The sequence below is a fragment of the Xiphophorus couchianus genome, chromosome 9, assembly GCF_001444195.1.
Source record: "Xiphophorus couchianus chromosome 9, X_couchianus-1.0, whole genome shotgun sequence".
NCBI classification, from domain to species: Eukaryota; Metazoa; Chordata; class Actinopteri; order Cyprinodontiformes; family Poeciliidae; genus Xiphophorus; species Xiphophorus couchianus.
In genome coordinates this window covers 23,205,178-23,226,411 of record NC_040236.1, presented here as the reverse complement: position 1 = coordinate 23,226,411, position 21,234 = coordinate 23,205,178, and the positions used below count along the sequence as shown (strand labels likewise).

Below are 21,234 nucleotides of genomic sequence, written 5' to 3'. Positions count from 1 at the left end.
AGTTCAAAAATCTTATTCTGCAGTTCTTTAGTAAGATCATCTACCTGCTTTGTGAGATTGATGACGTGTTGGCTTGTCTCTTCCACGTCTTCCACTGAGGGGGTAATCTCGAAGCCAGCAGAGGAAATTGTTTTCTGCTCGACTTCCAATGATTTTGGACTCTCAAAGTCGCCGGAAGGACTTGGTTCCCCCTGGATCTCTGCCGATTCATCTTCCGGCTCGCTGTCATCTTCAAAAACAATGATTTCGTCGTAGTCGACTTGGATGTTGAGGTTCATCATGTCGATCCATGAAAGCTCAGCTGGAAAAGCTTCATGTTCACAAGTAATCAGTTGTTGCTTCATGACTATATACTGGTAAATACTTGCTTCTCTGAAAAGCTCGTAATATCTGGAATCGATATCGATTAATTTCGAACGTGCTCTGAAGAGTGATCTGTCGCGATAGAACTGAGGAACAGGTCTGAGAAAACGCTGTCTGTGAGCTACATTCAAGAGAGAGACTCCTTTGTGATATCATACAGTGATGCCATCACTGCTGATGTCATTGATACCATTGGAACTGAACATTCTATTGTAGCCTGACGTAAAAAAACATTTTGCTAGAAAATATCAAACATTGAGAAGTTTTCATTTCTCAACAAACGACCTTAAAAGCTTCACAATCTGTATGTAGTGTTTACAGACTCCAGACAACCTCGACTCTTGAGGCCTCTTGCACCTCCCAAACACTCAAATCTGAATTGACACTTTTGTCCCAGATTTTGGTGACTTTTTTTTTTTTTTTAAATCCGTCTGTATTAGAAGACAAAAACAAGACTACCCGAAGCATCTTTATAGATGCCAGCGTACCCTGTTTAATTATTGATTCTCATGGCTGTAATTGGTCTCAGCAGGTGGTTTACCCGGGCCAACCTTGCTTTGCCATGTTGTTAAACAAATCACCTTCCCCGTAAAACGGACCACGCCTGAAGCAAGCGGATTAAATTAGTAGTGTTATTACAGAGCAAGCTAGTTATCTCTTCAGTGTCATTAGCCTTTATATTTATCAAACTTTAAAAAAATAAAATAAAATCATAACACATTTATCAGTGTTTGACCCAGAACAGCTGTGATAATGGACCAGGCATTAAGGGGACTGCCTTCTTCCTTCTAGCACTTTCCATAACTCCATCTTGTGGAGCTTTTTGTTGAACAGGGAAGTCGGAGCACATTTATTGTGCAACCATTAAAATAGCTCCCTTATCTTTATTGTGCTGTAATGCCACACTTCAAATTGCTTTTAGCTTTATTTTAAACTTTTTCACCAAACATGAATTCTCTTAAGTTGTCGATTTTTGAAACGAAAGACGGTATTAATTTTTGATAATAATAATAAAATAAAAAAAACACTAAACAAAGCAGACGCCCATTTTGTAGCTGCTGGCGAAGCCGGGTGGCTCTATTGTAGGAGCAAAGTCAAAGAGCCATAAAATGAGACAATTCTGGGGGAATGTTCCTGCTTCGTAGCCATTCAAGGAAAAGATCCCTCCGCTGAGAGGAAGGCCTTGGACCACAGGGACACCTGTTCTCAGGTAAGAGCTCATAGTTGGTGTTGGAAAATCTTCTCTTTAGAAAAATACCACTCTGAACTCGATGTGATGTTTTACTGGCGTCTTATTCTAAAATGTGCTCGTTCAGGATTATGTAAGGTGACATTTATGAAGCGGCCACGATGGCGTATTCCACTGTAGATGGGATAAAAAAGAGAGTAAATTTCAGTCAAAAAACCCCCCCAAAAAACCTGACATTTTGAGAAGTCAAAAAATTTCTTAGCAAACAATGTGGAAATTTGTGAGTTTGAATAGTCGAATTTTTTGTTAGTGTTCTCGCGAATTGTCGACTTTTTCAAACTCGTAAATTTCAAGGGTTTTTTTGTCTCGAAAATTTCTGACTTCTCAAAATTTGAGGGGTTTTTTTTGGTGAAAATGTACTTCACACGCACACACACACACACACAAATATATATATATATATATATATATATATATATATATATATTCAGTGATGTCAGTAACGCGTTACGGATAACTTTTTTCAGTAAAGAGTAATTTAACGCGTTGCTATTTCATATCCAGTAGTCAGACTACAGTCACTTATCAAAAATCATTTTGCGTTACTATTTTCTTTTGGAATTTAATTTTATTTCCTCTACGCGTCTTGTCGAGTCATCGCCGTTTTTATGCGACAGTATCAGCAGCGACGGAAACGTAAACAATGGAGGGAAGAGAGAGATGCGCATTTTGTTGGTAGAAAAACAGGAACTATTCTGTGTTTCTGTCGCCAAGTCCGATTATTATAAGCGACTGTGGGCTTTTTTTTTTTTTTTTTTAAAGTCGCTAGCAAATTTAATGAGTCGCGGTTTGGTTAAAATCCTTCTTAGAGTTTTTTTTGGGGGGGGGGGTTGTACTGTAACCATTAAAAAATCTCCCCTTCAGTTCAACCTTATAAGTGGAGACCCATGGTTGATGTTATCATTATAAAATAGTTTACAATTAAGTATTGGCAAAGATCAATGTCATTTTCACAGCGTTGTTGTTGGCAGCTGCTGAAAGTAACTAAGAAAGTTACTTTTAATGTAACTTAGTTACTTTCCAAATCAAGTAGTCAGTAATCTAATTGAATTACTTTTTCAAGGAGTAATCAGTAATCAGATTAAAGTTACTTTTTCAAAGTAACTATGCCATCACTGTATATATATATATATATATATATATATATATATATATGTGTATATATATATATATATATATATATATATATATGCATCCAATGGCAATAATACACCGCAAATTGATAAGTGTTGAGAACAAATTTATAATACTTTAACTTCTTGAATTTAAAAAAAATAAAAATAAAATGACTTCATTGCTTATTGGTTGGAACAGGCTCAAACTGTTCCGCCTGAGCCTGCAGTGGTTCCTCAGCGTTTCTGCCTGACAAAGTATTTATTTTTAATTCCAGAGTTACTAAATTGCTGCCATGCTGCATTTAAGTAAGGTATGACTGTTGAATTTGACTTATTTCTGCACATTTGTGTAAACCTTAAACGCATCATGAAAAGTCATCTCGAGTGTCACTCTTGGTGTTCTCCAATCAGGGGGATTTCGTTTGGGTGGACTCCGGCCGTGGAGTCCCTGTCGGGGCCGAGGTTACAGTTACCGACACCGGGCAGCTTCAGCTCATCGACGATGAAGGAAAGGTACCACACCTGTAAAATGTCCGCTTCACTTCCACCCGTCAAACCCGCATTTAGTCCCTCTCTGAGTTAATTGTAATGGTCGTTTGAATGCAGGAGCACAAGATTAACAAGAAGACCCAGGGCAGCATCCGCCCCATGCACCCCAGCTCGGTGAAAGGTGTGGACGACATGATAATGCTGGGCGACCTGCACGAGGCCGGGCTGCTCAGGAACCTGCTGGTCCGCCACAAAGAGGGCATCATCTATGTAAGTTTCTGTTCCCGGGAGTCCACCCAGTTTTACGACGCCCATAACCGGCCACAGGAAACCCTTGCTGGACTTGGCGAGTGAAGCGGCTGCGCTTAGACTTTGCCCCCCGGATTTATCACGGAGCTGTTCGTCTCCATAGAGACCAGTACGACAGTGTCGTCAGACAAAACGACCCTGCGTTTCCTGCGTCAGCTGTGTGTGGAGAGTCATAAACCCAGAGATCCCGTTCATGTCAGTGTAGAAGGTTTATTTTAATTACTCAGCTGCTCATCAAGTGAAACGCATTATATATTTGTATATTGAATAATTCCACACACACTGTTGTTTTTCAGGCCTCTATTCCAGTTAAAAACATTATTTTTTTCTGATGGAAACATGATATTTAAGATTAGAATGTTACATCAGACCAATCAAAATAAAACAATGCTAATTTATTAAATATGCATTAAGCAGGCACTGAAACTGAATGTTCAGCTAGGAACAATATATGTCCCCAACACTACTACTTTACAATACAAAATAGTCATATTGTGCTGCATTCAAGTACAAAACAGTAACATAATTTTTGGTCATTTTAGAAAGCTAAGCTCATTATTTAGATTTATTACACCTTTATTTCATGTCATTTTTGAAGATTATGGCTTACAGAGAATAAAAACCCAAACGCAGCGTTTTGAGCTTCGTTTGAAGATCCATCTCTATTTGAATGATGCCACAGTGTAAGATAAAAAAAAGGATTTAAGGATCAATTTAACCTTTTGTCTGTGATTCAACTCCACTCTAGAACACATACAAAAAAAACATCTAATTTTTAAAGTGCTCAGTTGGAAGTCATTTGACAAAATTCATTTTGGTTAAACTATCTTAACTGTAAGCACATTTTTAGTTCCTTTGTTATATTGACTTATTTTAGTCTTCCTTTTATTATTAATATTATTATTATTATTATTATTATTCAATTCAGCATCAGAAAGCTCCCGAAACTCAGCTTGTCACCAGATATTTATGCAAAAAGACAAAGCTTTTTTTTTTTCCTAATCTCAAATCCGATTCAACCTTTCCTTTTGTTGACTCAGTTGGTGTTATCCAAACGATTCAATCTGCTTGACAGAGAGAATTTTGTTATTACCATCTTCAAATTCAAGAACTTTACATGTACGAAAATGACCGATTACGGTTTGGGAAAGCCTAGGATGGGCTATTTCACAACATCGTAGTGACTCGGAGGCGCAGCCGTGGTTGTTTTTCAAAGCACACCTGATTCTTTCTGTGACATCATGGCAAAAAAAAAAAAAAAAGAAAGAAAAAAAGACGAGTCTCGTTCATCTTTGGGTGACCACGTTCAAACGCCGTGAGGCCCCGTTTCCTTCTGTTCAAACAAACACACATAACTATAACCAGCCTGGGAACCGCCTGCTTGTCACGCATCTCAGGAAGGAGACGAACGTTTTTGGTTCTGAAACGTCTCTGGAACGAAACCAAAAGGAGGAAAAGGAGACATAAATAAAGCTGGGTTAGATTTTTTATTTAATTGAATAATTAATTAGAAGAGTTGCATACTGCAGCTTGAATGTTTGACAACATTTACTTTATGGTCACTAAAAGTAATTAATTTTAATCATAATAGCAAATTTTAAAAAAAAGTGGGCTTAGAAGAAAAAAGACAAAATGTACATGATGGAGGGATACAGTTCAAAGGGAATGCTGCCAAATACTGAGGGGTTATCTGTAAGCTTCTACATTATTGGGAAGTTTAAAGAAATTTCTCATTATTCTGGCTTTTAGAAAATTATTATAACCCCAGCTGAGCTGGAAAAAAAAATCAGACGTTTAATGCCATACAGCAAAGAAAAGTGTCTTTTTATGCAGTATATGCAATTATCTAGTTCCAACCATAGGTGGAGGTAAAATCGTAAGATCACACAGCCACATTTGTCTGCTGCGTGCCACACAGTGCTGGTTCTTTCCTGGAGTTCAGGGCTTCACTGAAACGCTCTGATAAAAGTCAAGTATTTGGCTGAAAATGAGTGAAAAGAGAAAACAAAATCAAGAACCTTCACAAGGCGGATAGAGATTCTGACTAATGTCACGTTACAGGAATATATGAAGGTGTGGCTCATCAACAGAAAACAATAAAGACACGACGGATGATTTAAGACTTTAGTGCAGTAATGTAAGTCAATGACGAAACCGGAGTCGCTGCTTTGGTTACTTGACAGAAAATAGTTAGGATCAGAAAAAGAGCAGCAGTAAATCAGTCACTGAGATGCTAACACTGAATAATAAACACAGATTTACCACTCTGTTAAAGACTGTAAATTACTTATTAATTACATATTTTTCCCAATATGTAGGAAAAGCTAATATTTGGAGTGTGAATAATGTTTCATGGATGCACTGTTCTGCTTTTTTACTTCTGATACCAATATCTGAGTTTTAGTGTTGGCCGATACTATATGATGTAGGAAAACGGTGCTGAATTGACTTGAGATGTTTCTTTAAATGTACAGAGTTACACATTTATTTGCCACTGCCACCGATACCCGATGTAGAATTCTTTTCAGTATCAGGACTGACGCACGTTAATATCGGATCGGTGCATCTCCAGTTCAGAATATGATTTACAAAGTCCACAAAAAGCTGAGGAATCCGAACCTTTGCAGAGCTAAAGGAAACTGAGAAATCATTCAAATCGTAAAAGTGTGCTAGGAAAATGTAATTTAAATATATTTTAAAAAAATAATCTTGCTACACAGTCGTTTTGTGACGGTTTTTACACATTAAATCTGAAACAAATGTTCCCTTGTTTTTCTAATACAGAACACTTTGAAATGTTGCTGGATATTTATTGACATACAGACGCTTCGCCGTCTTCCACTGAATCACATGACGGCCGTCGGTGTTTACGGGCGTCTCTGAGTGGAACTCAGATGTTTACACCCAGCGGTCGATGGGCCTGAGGCGCTGTGGCCGTGACCGAAGCCGGTCATCTGTCTGCGTTTCCTCCACTGTGACGCCTTTATGCTCATGGAAACACAAAACACGCTCACAAAACTGTGTGCAATGGCAAACATCTCTCTCTCTCTCTGTGTGTGTGTGTGTGTGTGTGTGTGTGTTTTCAGACGTACACAGGCTCCATTCTGGTGGCAGTGAACCCATACCAGCTGCTGCCCATCTACACCACAGAGCAGGTGCACATGTACACAGACAGGCGTCTGGGCGAGCTGCCCCCCCACGTGTTTGCCATCGCAGACACCTGCTTTTTCAACATGAGGCGCAACAAGAAGAACCAGTGCTGCGTCATCAGGTGGGCTCCAGGAAACGCTAAACTGCAATTTTGTTTTTTATTATTCCAGACGTTGCTACCGTGTAAAATCCTTTGCATGACAGAAACACGGATAAAGTTGAAGGCGTGCCTGAAGCTTCTCATTTTGACACTTTTTTTTTTTTTGTGGCATTTTTTTAGTATGAACTATTTATTACAAAATGGGTCTCTTTAACGTAATTAAAGTGTACACTGCAAAAACAAAACGTATTTTTGGTTTAGTTTCTAGCGCAAATATCTTGGTACAGTTGAAACAAGGCAAAACTGACTTATTTCAACTGTACCTATCTTATGTCTTTAAAGCATAAGACAGAAGCATGTTTTAAATAAATAATTCCTTAATATTGGCCGGAAAATCCTATTTCACTTTCAACAAGACATTTTGAAAGACTTTGCTGGAGCAACTAGTACAAAAAGAGGCTTTTGGGTCAAAATAGGTAATTTGATAAATCTGTATTATGTGATATTAACGCGTTAAACCTTTTAGATTAGTCACACGCGTCAACGTCGACAGCCCTAATTGAAATTAGTTTGATCGGAAATATTTACATGTGATGGATAGCAAAAAAAAAGAGATAAATTACAAAGAGGGCAAACACTTTTCTCAACACTAGGTTTGATTTTCTTTTTCTTGAGATCATAAGATTGCCATTTTCAAAATAAAAGTGACCGTTTCATGTTCAGGCAAAAAAACAACAAAAAAACAAACAAGAAAAAAATATATATATGTGCAACAGTCATTTGCGAGTGACTCAACAGTAATTCCTGACACCTCTCCAACCAGCGGAGAGTCCGGAGCAGGAAAAACCGAGAGCACCAAGCTGATGCTGCAGTTCTTGGCTGCAGTCAGCGGCCAGCACTCGTGGATCGAGCAGCAGATCCTGGAGGCCAACCCCATTCTGGAAGGTCAGTGGGGGGAACGATGGGAAAGCGCCTCTGAAGCAGGCCCGTCCTCACTCTTCTTATCCGATTTGAATTTTTTATCTTTACATTTTCCCTCTCAGCCTTCGGGAACGCCAAAACGGTTCGCAATGACAACTCCAGCCGATTCGGGAAGTACATCGACATCAGCTTCTCCAAGGGCGGGTCCATCGAGGGGGCCCGGGTGGAGCAGTACCTGCTGGAGAAGTCCAGAGTGTGTCGTCAGGTGGGAAGGGGTCTCCTGGTGTGACGCGGAGGTTTGAGTTGGTTTGTGTTGGGCTAAAGAGCGTTCCTGTTCACCAACAGGCCCCCGAGGAAAGGAACTACCACATCTTTTACTACATGCTGATGGGCATGGCTCCGGACCAGAAGAAGATTCTTTCCCTCGGAACGGCTGCAGAGTACAAATACCTGACCATGGTTCGGTTCTGATCCGTCCTCAGGCACTCGTAAAAAAGGACCTCAAGTCGGGAATAACATGTGTTCGTTCCCAGGGCAACTGCACCAGCTGCGAAGGACGAGACGACGTGAAGGAGTACGCTCACTTCCGCTCGGCCCTGAAGATCCTCACCTTCACCGAGACCGACTCCTGGGAGATCTCCAAGCTGCTGGCCGCCATCCTCCACCTGGGCAACGTGGAGTTTGAAAGTAGGAGATGACGCAATTTTCAAATTCTTCCCGTTGAGTCTTTTTTTTTTTTCTCTTTTCCGCTCCCCCGGGCTCAAGTTCTCCGCGTGGTTTCAGGCGTCATAATGAACAACCTGGAGGGCTGCAGCGTCGCCAAATCCTCCCACTTCAGCATGGCCAGCCAGCTTTTGGAGGCAGGTGACATTTTTTCCCTCAGCCGATGCCGCCGAGACCTTTCCTGAATGCGTGTCGTCGCGTCCTCAGGTGGATCCTACAGCGCTGGAGAAGTGTCTGACTCAGCGCGCCGTCACCACCGCCAGGGACACCGTCAACAAACCTCTGAACTCTGACCAGGCTCTGGACGGCAGGGACGCCTTTGTCAAGGTAACGGCCACTTCCTCCCCCACCTTTTCCTACCCGTTGAGCTCGTCTCCACCAGCAGCATCAGGGCGGTTTTTTTTATTTTTTATTTGGGTTTTCTGTCATCGACCCACTACACAGCGGTGGATAGTTGTGAAAGTAACAGTTAAAGTATTGACCTTTATCTTTAGAAACGTCGGACACTGTAGGACACTTCTGCCTCGGTCAGAGTGGATGATGAGAATCTAGTCATCAGTTTTCGAGTTTTGCTGCAGATGTCCATTCGGAGTTGGGTCTGGACTTTGACTGGGCCATTTCAGTAGATGAGTGTGCAGCATGCAAGCAGAGCGCAGCTCATTTACTTCCACATAAGTATTGGATTTTCTCAAAATGGCCCAAACATGAAAGCATTTCTTGAGACAAAGGCAATTCAAAACAATCTGCTTTTTTTTAAATTATGCATCGAAAGTGTACAAATGAAACCAACTAATGCAAACGCAGTGAACGGGCGCAGCATGTATTGTTGGAATGTGATGGAGTAGGAAGGATGTTAAAAGGATAACAATAAGACAAAAAAAATGAAGTCCACACCAAAAAGGTTGGGAGAAGAAGAAAACGATCATCTTTAAAAAAATTTAAAAATCATTTTGATCCTTCATTATTCTTGGTTTTGGAGACAAATAATGCCCATTTTTTCCAAATGCTAATAAATCCTTCCATACATGAGCTCATTCAAAGAGTAATCCTCTTCATCTCATAAATTTCTTTTGAGTTCATAACATTCCTCCTTCGGTAGAGAGGGCTCTAATTTTACTTTTTTTTTTTTTTTTTTACCTGCTGCTAACATAATTTTTCCCCATCATTTTTCTTCCAAGTTTGTTTTAGATATATTTCTCCTCAGGTACATTGAGTAAAAGCCAAATTCTGTATCTGGACCAATAATTAGATGAATCTTTCTGAACAAATCCTGCCAGTCAGGCTGGAGAACTTGAATCCAACTGATATGGAAATGTTTTGCCAAATGGTTTCCGCTCTCCCTCCATCATTAAACCGTGGGCGTTTAGCTTTCCGGCTTTTGCTTCATTTTAGGTGTAATAAAGAAACAAAGTTTTTCCATGTTAAGTCCCTCCACCTGCATGATCTTGATGGATTGAATCTTTGCGTCTCTCCAGAAACTCCTAATAGAGATGAGACACTCGGATCGCTTAGTCGTTTCATGCCAATATCTGCATGATGTATATTGTGAACATGTCGATGAGTTTTACCGACTCTGCTGCATTACAGGAAATAGTCTGGAGACATTTGCTTAAATGGAGAGGCTGCCAGGATAATTCTTTGTGTTGCTTGTCTTTCCAGGCTATTTATGGGAAACTTTTCATCTGGGTGGTGACAAAAATTAATGACGCCATTTACAAGCCGCCCGATGATGAGGACACGGTTCGACAGTCGATAGGCCTGCTGGACATCTTTGGCTTTGAGAACTTCGACAACAACAGGTCAACGTCTACCCCGACTGTTTTACTTTGGTTTTGCTGCTGGATCTTTAGATATAATCCTGCTGCCTTATTGAAGTTAATTGAAATTAAATAAGGGTTTCGGTTTCTTACCTTCCTTTAGCGTACGATCTTATTGCAGGATAAAGTTGAAGCTCATCTGGCATTTACTTCATTTCTTTCCAGTTGGGAAAGAAATGTCTGAACTTCCCAAAAAGTTTTTTTTTCATATTGTTTTTTTTTATTTTTTATTGGAAAGACAGATTTCCATCACAGTCATTAATTTAAGATTTAACATATTCAAGGATGGAAACAGGGATTTTTTTTTTTGTCCATATTTCCTTTCTGGGCTTTTATTTATGGACCACTACTTATTTCAGCTGAGAACAATAACAAAATACAACAAAACTGGTTGAGTGAACCACCTCAAACAATAGAAAACATGACATAAAAAGAGAAACATGTCAGGAGCGCATAATTCAGAAAAATCAGATTCTATTTCTTCTACACTCTGCCTATTTGGTTGAGATCTTATAAGTGTTTTCTTTTACAATTTGGAGGGGGGGAAAAAATCTTCTGGTTCTGCTTTTAGTTATTTCATCTTGACAGATTCCTTAGTTACTGCCAATAGTTGTTGTTCCTTGTTTCAAACAGTAAATTGCCCAAATACAAAGCGACACATTTTACCAGAATGTTTAGTATTTGGGTATTTATACCTGTTCATGGATCTTTTCACAGCTCTCTTTTCTGAGGTGGAGTTTCCTTTTCAAGTGTGAATTTTTATTTATTTTTTTATTGATTTATTTAAAAAAAAAAATGTTTCCCTGTAAAACGTTTGTGCGTTCCCCTCCGGCAGCTTCGAGCAGCTCTGCATCAACTTCGCCAACGAGCAGCTGCAGCAGTTCTTCGTCAAGCACGTCTTCAAGCTGGAGCAGGAGGAGTACGCCCGCGAGGGCATCCTCTGGCAGCACATCGACTACCTGGACAACCAGCGCACTCTGGACACGCTGGCCAACAAGCCCATGAATGTGTTGGCTCTTGTCGATGAGGAGAGCAACTTCCCAAAGGTCTGTGCCCTCTAAAAGCCTCCGGACGCAGCCGAGCGGAACGCTAAAGAGGTTTTAATTTTTTTTCTGGTGTGGTGGGGTTCGTTTTTCAGGGCACAGACGCCTCCATGCTCCAGAAACTGAATCAGTTTCACACCAAAGGCGAAGTCTACATCCCTCCCAAAAACAACTTTGAGACCCAGTTTGGAATACAACACTTTGCAGGAGTGGTCTACTATGACTCGAAAGGTACTGCTTAGAAAATTCATTTGAAAAATGATCCACAGCGACGTCTCCGACACCGATACGAAAACCACCTAAGAGATCTGCTAACTGCTTTTAGCCGTACTAGCTAATACGAGTATTTATCTCTCTGCAATAACGTTAAACTTCCATAACAGCACGTTCACGAAATAATGAGATACACATCGTCGGGAGTCGAGATAAGCTATAAGAGAACTTATACTAGTGCATCATGTCTGTATGTTGTTTTTTTTTGTTGCAGTTTCTTAATTATTTTTGCCTTACTTTCATAAAATACAAAAGAAACTTAATTATACCGCTACAGTTCTGCTTAATGACTCACTTAGGAATAGTTATTCTTTGACAACATAAAAAATTTGCAATTTCTTTTGTCCTGAAAAACTTGCTTTGTGTAATTACAATACAGGATGTTTGTTTTGCGTCTCTTGAAACTTTTTTGAGAAATAAAATGACAACAATGTCTAAAAAAGCATATTCTTTTTTTTAATATGTTGTTGTTATTATTAATTATTGGAACAGCAGAAAAAGCACAAAATACAAAATCTCTCTGTATGTTCTAAATCTGTGTAACCTGTACCGCGGTTTTACTGTCCCACCTTCTAGGTTTTCTCGAGAAGAACCGTGACACTCTGAGTTCGGACCTGATCCAGCTGGTGGACACGTCAACCAACAAACTCCTCAAACAGGCCTTCAAAGCCGAGCTGACATCCAACTCCAACGTGGTCAAGAGCGTCAACCCCAAGCTGATCATCAACACGCCCAGAAACAGCCTGCGGGTAAAAAAACACGGCCAAGTAAAAGTAGCAAAGCTCCTTTAGCATGCAGCTCATTTTCGCATGTGCGACTTTCGCTGTTGGCCTCACAGCAAGCCTCCGACGGCAAGAAGCGCGTTCCGACTCTGTCCGGCCAGTTCCGTCAGTCCCTGGATTCCCTCATGAAGACCCTGACCGTGTGTCAGCCTTTCTTCATCCGCTGCATCAAACCCAACGACTTCAAGAAGCCCATGGTGAGCCGAGCCTGGACCCGAAGGGACCTCTGCGGCGGTAACCGACCCGTTCACTGTTAGTAAAACAACTCTGTTGTGTCAGCTGTTTGACAGAGAGCTGTGCATACGGCAGCTGCGTTACTCCGGCATGATGGAGACCATCAGGATCCGGAAGGCCGGCTACCCGGTCCGGTACACCTTCAGCGAGTTCCTGGACCGCTACCGCGTCCTCCTGAGGACCTCCGTCTGTGACCCCAAAACCGTGAGTTGGGCCATGTTGAAATTCTCCACTCGACCCGTTTCGCCTTTTAATACAAGACCATGTTTGTGCTGTGAAACAGGAAAATCAGGAGACTTGCTGTGAGAGCATCTGTAAGAGAGTCCTTGCTAGAGAAGGCGACTGGAAGATGGGCAAGACAAAGATTTTCCTCAAGGTGAATCCTTAAATTTGCACGGATGGATGGGTTTAGTTTAACAAGTTATTTCAGTAAACTAAGAATCACATTTTTCAAGTTTTAAGTCAATACGCTTTAAAAACATTTGTTAATTGATGCAGAATACTTCTGTTTTTGAGTATAATGTGGTTGTAAGTTAAAGATGGTATTGAAATGCTAAAGGCCACAAATCTCAAATGAATCTGTTTAGTACAAAATGATCCAAGTGACATCTGTCCAGACAAGTAAGACATTTTAAGACCATTATGTATTAAATTTAAGACCTGTTCTGCAATAGAAATGCATATAATGTTTTGGCAATAAACATTGTATGCGCTGCCAGGAATCTTGGGCCCCATGACAAAAAATTATATATATATATATAATGTTGCTGTTTTCTCATAGGACTTCCATGACACCATGCTGGAACTGGAGCGAATAAAGGAGTTAAATGTAAAAGCTCTTCTGATCCAAAAAGTCCTGAGAGGATACAAATTCAGGTATGAGAGAAATCCGTACAGATTGTTTTCTTTTGTGTATGTGTGATTTTATGATTGTTTAGCCTGTTGCAATAAGCAGTTAACCAATTCATTGCATGATAAATAAAAATGAGCTCAATGCACTCTGTTCTGATGATTAATTTTTTTTTACAGAGACGTCGTGATCAGTTTTATTTATGGTTTCGGTTTTATTTCTGTTTTCTTTCAATTGTTTTGATTGTTTTGTTTATTTTGGATATTTATAATATTTTGCAGTTCCAGTGTTAAACTTGAATTTTGTAAAAAAAAAAAAACTCCACTTATTCGTATGAAAATGTCTCAGCAACAATATCATCGTTTATCGCAATAATTACTGGGTCAATTTATTGTACAAAGTTTATTGTGATGGGCCTAATTGGGCCTAATTGCAGTTGTACGTTGCTTCATACCCTCTAAAGGAAAGAATTTGTGAGGAAAAGGTCGGCTGCCCTCGTCATTCAGAAATATTGGAGAGGCTACAAAGGCAGGAAGCTGTACAGAGTGGTGGGTTGCTTTCTGAAGTATCATTAATGACAGATGTATTCGCTGCCATACAGCGTCCGTTAAACCTCCAGTCCTGCTCTGGTTTCAGGTGCAGCTGGGCTTCGCGAGGCTTCAGGCTATCGCTCGCTCCCGTCACATCCACCTCAACTACAAGAGGCAGCGGGTCGCTGCGCTGGTGCTGCAGACGCAGGTCAGAGGTTACCTGGCCAGGAAGGAGTGGAAGCACAAGAGAGATGCAGTGATCCTGCTGCAGGCCCACACCAGGGGCATGCTGGCAAGAAGACGCATCGGAAAGATGAAGAGAGACGTAAGCTCAAGTTAAAGAACCCGAACTTTATCTTCTTGCAGGGAAGAAGAAGCAGGACTTTGATGTAAAACTTTAAATCAACTTTTTTTTTTCATATATTCAGGCTTACCCAGTTTAATTCATACACTTAAATCCTAAATGTTGATAAATCCAAGACCTGCTATCTTCTTATAAATCATCACGATTGACTGCCAGAGACTTTTTTTTTTTTTGCTAGCATGTATAGGACTTAACAGGACTGACCAACATTCAGAACAATAGTGAAATCAACTCACTACAGATCAGAGAAGATTATGAATATGGAATTATGGTTTGCGCATGTTGGGAGCGGCTTATGGATCCGTTTCTAAACAACTGCAGGTTCCAGGATCATTACTTTAAACAATTCCACATATCTAGATGTCGGATGTTTTTGTTTTCCTTCATTTTCACTGGCTGTGTCAAAAACGTCGTCCCACGGTCCATTTTTGAAATGATAATTTTACAGTTGAACTATTATTCAACAAGCTGAACAGGGAATCCACATCCTGCCGTCACACATCAATCAAATGAAGGCATGTAGCTTTTTCTTTGTAGTGACAAAAACCACTGACCGTGGCCACAGGAACTACATATAAACAATTAAATGAAACGATTTCACTTACATTACATTACACAGGTCTTCCACCTTCAACTGGTCCGCATGGACCTGAGTTGTTCACCTGCTTGTGCATAATGAAACGTCTCAGGGTTTTTGATTTCATGCTCTGCACTTGAGACTGGAATTACAAACACCGCTTCAGCCAAAGTTCTGAAGTACGGGAACATTTCTCCAGTCGATCTCTGCAGCGTAAGCAGTGACTTAAGCCGCACGAGACACGCACAGAAGGAAAGACGACCTCAAAATTCTTCAACTTAATTGGCCTCAAATCAACAGCAAGATGTCTTAAACGTGGACAGAATTAGGTGTTTCTGTCTGTTGTTGAACAAACATCAAAGCTGCTTTTAGAATGGATGAAACAAAAATTTAAATTCGAACAGCTCGACCTAATATTGAGTCTGTGGCAAAAACCCCCAAAAACAACAAACCTAAATCAACTCCACCAATTCTGTAGGCAGAAGAGATAAATATCCAACAGAATTATGCAAGACGTCCATAGATGGTTATAAGAAGCCTGCAAATGAGGTACAACTTGGGATGTTGAAGCAAATATTTTAGCCTGTACGGTATAATTTTCTTTTTAATATGTTTAAGAACTTTGTATGTAAACCTGAAGTATCCAAAGAAAATCTAATGAATTCATTGGTTCAACACTGACATCTGACACAGAAAGGCCCAATGATAGATCTGAATTGAAGATCTGAACCTCCATGATTCTCCCTTTATGCATATTTAAAGCGATACTGAGGTTCCATCCTTGTCAGTCTGCGTTGGATTTAGAAATTTAACTGAAAAAGACGATGTTTCTCTGTCAGGTTGTTGATCCTGTGCCTCCCGTTCTTTTAGATGCACCTCTCTGCTAAAGAGAGGGAAGAAGAACGGCGGGCCATTTTGGCCAAACAGAAGCACTTGGAAGAAGTGCTGAGGCAGAAGAGAGAGACGGAGGCCAGAGCGCAGGCTGCCAACATGAGTGACCAGGAGATGGTGGACGACATCTTCGGCTTCCTGCCCAACATGGTGGTCGGAGGGCAGGAGGGCCAGGCTCCCGTCGGATTCGAGGTTCAGACTCTCGACGGTTGCTCTCTTCTCAAGCCAAGGTGGGTCAGTTTGATCACGATTCATGTGTTGTTGCTTTTTTTTGTTTACAGAACATTGAAGGAAAACGGACCATAATCGAGGAGATCGACATCGACGAGATTCCCTTGGAGGACGAGCTTCCCGAGGAGGACTACGACGACCTGGATCAGTACTCGTTCTCCAAATTCGCCTCCATTCACTTCCAGGGAGCGGCCACGCCCACCTACATCCGGCAGAGGCTTCAGCAGCCGCTGCTCTACCATGAGGACGAAGGAGATGTCATGGTGCTGAAACGTCTGCGTTTCACTTGTTTCAGCCTGGTTGCCTGTCGCTGAAGTTTGTCACGTTTTCGCCAGGCTTCGCTGACGGTGTGGTGGATCATTCTGAGATTTCTGGGAGATCTTCCCGAGCCGAAGAGAATGAGCAGGCTTCAGCAGGGGAGCGCCATCCGGGATCGGTACGTCCCGCAGGACCTGATCTCCAGGCAGGATAGACGTCTGAGCCACATGGTGGGCCTGGATCAGGTACGTTTCCCTCCAGGAAGGCGAAGAATTTGGAAAGGTTTCGCTTTTTTTAAAGGGGCAGTATTAGGTAACGTTGTATTTTTTGAGCTTTACAACTTTTTATAATGTTGTTATTTTATCAAAAACATACCTGGAGTGTTGCTTTGATTCTTTCATCAATGTTTGAGAAATCCTTTAATCTCCGTGGCAACCATTCAGCTGTCCAAAACACCTTGGTCGACGTAGCAACGCCTTATTAGAGGCTCAACTCATCCTGACCGTTGCAGTTTCCAAGCTTCTGCTTCACAGAGCTGCCCACTGTGAATCCCCCACTCAGCTCCTTCAGACTAGCCAGCAGCAATTAGCAAACAGCTGGTGGAACTGCACATCTGCTGAGCTCATTACAAGACTTTCTTCATGGTGAAATGCTGGTAAAAATGCTGCTGAAGGGTTAATAGAGGAGCCATGTTGTGATGGCTACCTGAAGGTGGAGTTTCAGAGATAGCAGGAGCTTTTAAAGAGACAGAGGCCCAATTTCAAGGTGTTAAATACGAAATCAAATTTCTTTTAAGTCCTATTTGATATATACAGCAACTGAAGGTATCATAGTTACTTGGTTGCACTATAAAATGGTTAATGTTCAAATAAATATTTGAAATTTGCTCATTTTCAGAGAGTGCTGAGGAAAAACAAAGAGGCAGAACCCGCTGTCATCGCAGAGGAGCCGGACCAGAAGAGAAAGGGATCGATCTTCACAGACCTCCTGTCAAAAAACAGGAAGCCCTCCACGGTGCCCACCGACACAGTCCCAAACCTGAAGTCGTACACTGCGCCCGAAGGCAGCCCGCGAGCGAGAAAGGGATCCACGTTCACCGACCTGCTGTCCAGAAACAAAAAAGTCCTCCCCGATAAAGGAAGTGTGAACGTACGGCCCGTGTCGAACATGAGGAAGCCCTCCATCATCATGGAGGAGGTGAGGCCAGAAGCCAGAAGGTGAGGCGTTTCATCCGACGGTCGTCATGGACGCGCTAACTCCTGTTTCATCTTCATTTCTTTCAGTCCGATGACCTGACGGAGGTGTCCAAGCCCACCACACTGCAGACTGTGAGTGAGGACAGTAACGTCATGATCGGAGAAGGGCCCACCCTGGACAGGCCCCTGACGTCTCTTGAAAAAGTCCACTATATCGTGGGATACGGCATCATCAGGCCTGACCTGAGGTTCCAGCTGTTTGCCTCTTTGCGTCCCAGGACGTCTGATTTGAAATTGCTCCTTCTGGAGAACTGATAAAATTAATGTGTGTCTGTGTGTGTGTGTGTGTGTGTCTCCAACACAGAGATGAGATTTACTGTCAGATCTGCAAACAACTTTATGAAAATAACAACAGGAACAGCTACTTCCGTGGGTGGATCCTGCTGTCCCTCTGCCTGGGCGTGTTTCCTCCCAGTGAGCGCTTCTTAAAAGTAAGGAACACGAGTAGGCCGACTGCTTAAAGCTGCAGCATGTGCCTTTAAAAAAAAAAAAAAGATAACTATTTGGCCATTTGTCTCTTACTGTCACAACATAGTGACAGTAAGAGACAGATAGCAAGTTCCCTTGCCTTCTCCCAGTGCTCCCGCTGTCATCTACAGAAATACTCCACTCAGTCAGAAACAACAAATAAGAGCCTCTCTTCGACGGTCTTTGCGCTGTCAATCACCCTCTCTCTTGCTCTCTGCTACGCTAAAGCTTTTTCCTGATAGCATAGCCATGAATGCTAGCCATGAACATTAGCATGTCCACCAACGTCTGCAGACAAACAGTTTGTCTGTAATGGTGAGTTGTTTCTCTGCCATTAGCACGTTTAGCAGTGCGTACTCAAGCTTGATTGACAGCGGTAAGACCGGGAGCGGTGCATTTCATCAGACGGGTTACAGCAGCACTGGGACGAGGTGAAGGAGCTCAGCCTTTAGCAGCAACACACTGTGACAACATGGTGACAGTTTTAACTAATACGTGAAAATCACTTGTTTGTTTGTTGTAAAAGTTCGATGCCTCAGCTTTAAATGTCACCACAGCTGAACAACAATGTCTTATTGACTCTCTGTTGTCTTTTTTCCTCGTCAGTACCTTCAAAGTTTTATCCGTTTTGCTCCTGGAGGGTTTCCTTCCCACTTAGCCGAGAGGCTGCGGCGCACCATGTCAAACGGAGCCAGAGGAGAGCCTCCAGCCTGGCTAGAGCTGCAGGTACTGATATGTTTTTTTTTGTAATTTTGTGGAGGATTTAAAAGTGTATTACGTTTAAACAATATATTTTTGCTTCCCTACATGACTAAAATTAGATCTAAGAGAATATTTGACTGTTTCCCTTAAACAGTTTTGTTTTTATTCATAAAGAAAAACGTCAATCATTTGCATCGTAGTCCTTTTGCACGAGTTTTTTTTTTTTTTTTTAGTTCATCAACAACTTAATGTACAGTAGATGACAAGTTTTATATTAAGGTGATTGGAAATAAAATTTAACACATTTTGTGCAAACGCACATATTTATTAGGGGATTGTATTCAAAATGTCCCAAATTTCAAAGTTGCATGTGACCCAAGTGAAAAACCCTACAATTCAGAAAACCTGTGTTGTTAATGACTGTGACTCAGTGAGAAGAACACAAATAGAAATAACTTTACTAAACTCAAAAACAAACCCAGCAATGAAATTTTTACTCCACAATTTCCCCTCATTATTGTTAAAACAAATAAAAAAGAATAGAAAGTCACGCAAAATTAAAAACTTCAAACACTTAAACTGCGTTGGGTTTGAAAGCCTGATAGTCTGGGGATAAAAGCAGTTTTTTAACCTGTCAGTTCTCGCTTTCCTACGTCAGTAACATCCGCTTTAAGGCAGAAGTGAGAACAATGAGTGCTGTGGCTGAGTTCGGTCTCTGATGTGTTTAGCTCTCTGCGTGACCCGGCTGATATAAATATCCTGTAGCGAGGGGAGAGAGGATCCACCAGTAAACTCTATTTTAATGACACCATGGAGAACTTTCCTGTTCCCAAATCACATCAGGATGGCGTTTCTCTGGATTCTCTTCACCGTTGACCCGTAAAGGTTTGTGAGGAATTGGGATGACATTTTGAATTTACTCACCTTCCCTTACTGGGATGTCACTGACCCTTCCCAGTAATATGCTGTATGTTGGGTGAGATTCTCACTGATGTGTTGAACTGAAGTCTAGGAAGAGCAAACGGGTGTAGGTGTTCATGTTCTCCAGGGGTGAAAGAACTATGTGATTAGCAAAGTGCTAAATAAATGCAGTCCATTCGCTAAGTACAGTAGAAACATGTTCACCTGCTTACGTTTGTTGCTCATCTGACATCCAATTGAGGGAGGGGTTTATGTTTTCATTGACATACAGTATACACATGTTGAGATGTAACATCACGCCACATCCCACCCCTCAGCTCCCTGCTAGAGGGCAAAAAGCTGCTTTCTGACAATATTACCATTGGTTTAGCTGACAAGTTGTCAACGTATTGCTTTAAATCTTAAATGTACACATGATATATAAAAGAACGCACTGTTTTTAATACTAATTGTCAACACTATGGCAACTAGATAACATCTTTGAAAAATTGTGATTTTGAAAAAAATTAGCAAGGGAGAAGGAAATAGGTCTGCTATGCTAGCTTGACTTTGACAGCCTTAACATTTAGATGTGATGCAGAATTTGGTGTTTTGGTTCAGTAACAAAAAGAAAAAGTCAACCCACAACAACTCTGGCAGATCAGGTAGAGGAGGAGTTTAAATTAGCAAGTCAACTACCGTTGTGTTCAAATGATCACTTGTTGCGCGCTGCACTGGATTAAAAATACCTACATGTCTAGGTTTCATTTTGATAAACTAAATTGTTCTACCACGGAAAGTAAAAGAATGGTCCTCTTTGTCCTCCAGTGTTGTGCGCATGCGACATTTCCAGATGTAAACAATAACAATTTTTTACTTTCTTTATAATTAAAAACATTTACCTCTGCTGTAGACCCAACCAGGAAGATTTCTTTCACTTTAGTTGTTTTTTTTTTAACATTTATAATCTCAAGGATGCATATTTCTGGATATTTCTGGATTTCTAAAATCCATTTGCATATGTTCATATATTTTTTTTACAAATGCCATGTCATTTGTAAAGGATTTTCAGGAAACTTGTGTGATTGATTTCCATTGGTCATTTCTGTGCTATCTTGTAGGCAACCAAGACAAAGAAGCCCATGTTGGTGTCTGTGGCGCTGCTGGATGGACGATCCATTAACCTTCCTGTCGACTCTGCAACTACATCCAAAGAAGTCTGCCAACTTGTGTCCAATAAAATCAAGCTAAATGACACGTTTGGCTTCTCTCTCTACGTAGCCATGTATGAAAAGGTAAACGAATCTGGGGTATCAGAGCTGCCAATCAGTTTGTTCATATTGTATCATACGTAGATTAGGGTTTTATGCCAGAAATGTTCCTTTTGTTGTCTTACAACTGTAATTAATATTTAATTTATTGTTGTTTTAAGTTTTTCTTTTAAATGGATCATTACATATTAAACCTTAGCATATAAGTACATAAGCTTTTAGCCAAGTGGCTAATTTCCTTCTCTAGGCCAATTGGCAGTTTGATGTATATAATGTTTAATGATAAGAAAAAAAAGCATAAAAAGGGATAGTTAAACAGTTGTTTGCAATTTTTAGTGTATAATGGTTCAATAATTTTGACTGTAAGT

The 21,234-nt window shown here is 40.9% G+C and overlaps 1 protein-coding gene across 1 annotated transcript in view; it reads left to right on the top strand.

Moving 5' to 3' along the window:
• Positions 1 to 1,432: 1,432 nt before the first annotated feature.
• The window catches only part of myo7ba (myosin VIIBa), a 33,861-nt gene continuing 14,059 nt past the window's right edge, over positions 1,433 to 21,234 (top strand). The window contains exons 1-29 of the mRNA XM_028028826.1: positions 1,433 to 1,573; positions 3,003 to 3,038; positions 3,139 to 3,240; positions 3,334 to 3,486; positions 6,612 to 6,796; positions 7,599 to 7,720; positions 7,819 to 7,961; positions 8,042 to 8,155; positions 8,230 to 8,383; positions 8,480 to 8,556; positions 8,627 to 8,746; positions 10,079 to 10,218; positions 11,072 to 11,282; positions 11,375 to 11,510; positions 12,129 to 12,301; positions 12,391 to 12,531; positions 12,614 to 12,772; positions 12,852 to 12,944; positions 13,350 to 13,444; positions 13,882 to 13,966; positions 14,055 to 14,273; positions 15,760 to 15,972; positions 16,062 to 16,274; positions 16,347 to 16,514; positions 17,167 to 17,466; positions 17,553 to 17,713; positions 17,830 to 17,956; positions 18,600 to 18,719; positions 20,717 to 20,890. Coding sequence (XP_027884627.1) covers positions 3,021 to 3,038; positions 3,139 to 3,240; positions 3,334 to 3,486; positions 6,612 to 6,796; positions 7,599 to 7,720; positions 7,819 to 7,961; positions 8,042 to 8,155; positions 8,230 to 8,383; positions 8,480 to 8,556; positions 8,627 to 8,746; positions 10,079 to 10,218; positions 11,072 to 11,282; positions 11,375 to 11,510; positions 12,129 to 12,301; positions 12,391 to 12,531; positions 12,614 to 12,772; positions 12,852 to 12,944; positions 13,350 to 13,444; positions 13,882 to 13,966; positions 14,055 to 14,273; positions 15,760 to 15,972; positions 16,062 to 16,274; positions 16,347 to 16,514; positions 17,167 to 17,466; positions 17,553 to 17,713; positions 17,830 to 17,956; positions 18,600 to 18,719; positions 20,717 to 20,890 — 4,116 coding nt within the window. The 5' untranslated portion in view covers positions 1,433 to 1,573; positions 3,003 to 3,020. The remainder of the gene's footprint in view (positions 1,574 to 3,002; positions 3,039 to 3,138; positions 3,241 to 3,333; positions 3,487 to 6,611; positions 6,797 to 7,598; positions 7,721 to 7,818; positions 7,962 to 8,041; positions 8,156 to 8,229; positions 8,384 to 8,479; positions 8,557 to 8,626; positions 8,747 to 10,078; positions 10,219 to 11,071; positions 11,283 to 11,374; positions 11,511 to 12,128; positions 12,302 to 12,390; positions 12,532 to 12,613; positions 12,773 to 12,851; positions 12,945 to 13,349; positions 13,445 to 13,881; positions 13,967 to 14,054; positions 14,274 to 15,759; positions 15,973 to 16,061; positions 16,275 to 16,346; positions 16,515 to 17,166; positions 17,467 to 17,552; positions 17,714 to 17,829; positions 17,957 to 18,599; positions 18,720 to 20,716; positions 20,891 to 21,234) is intronic.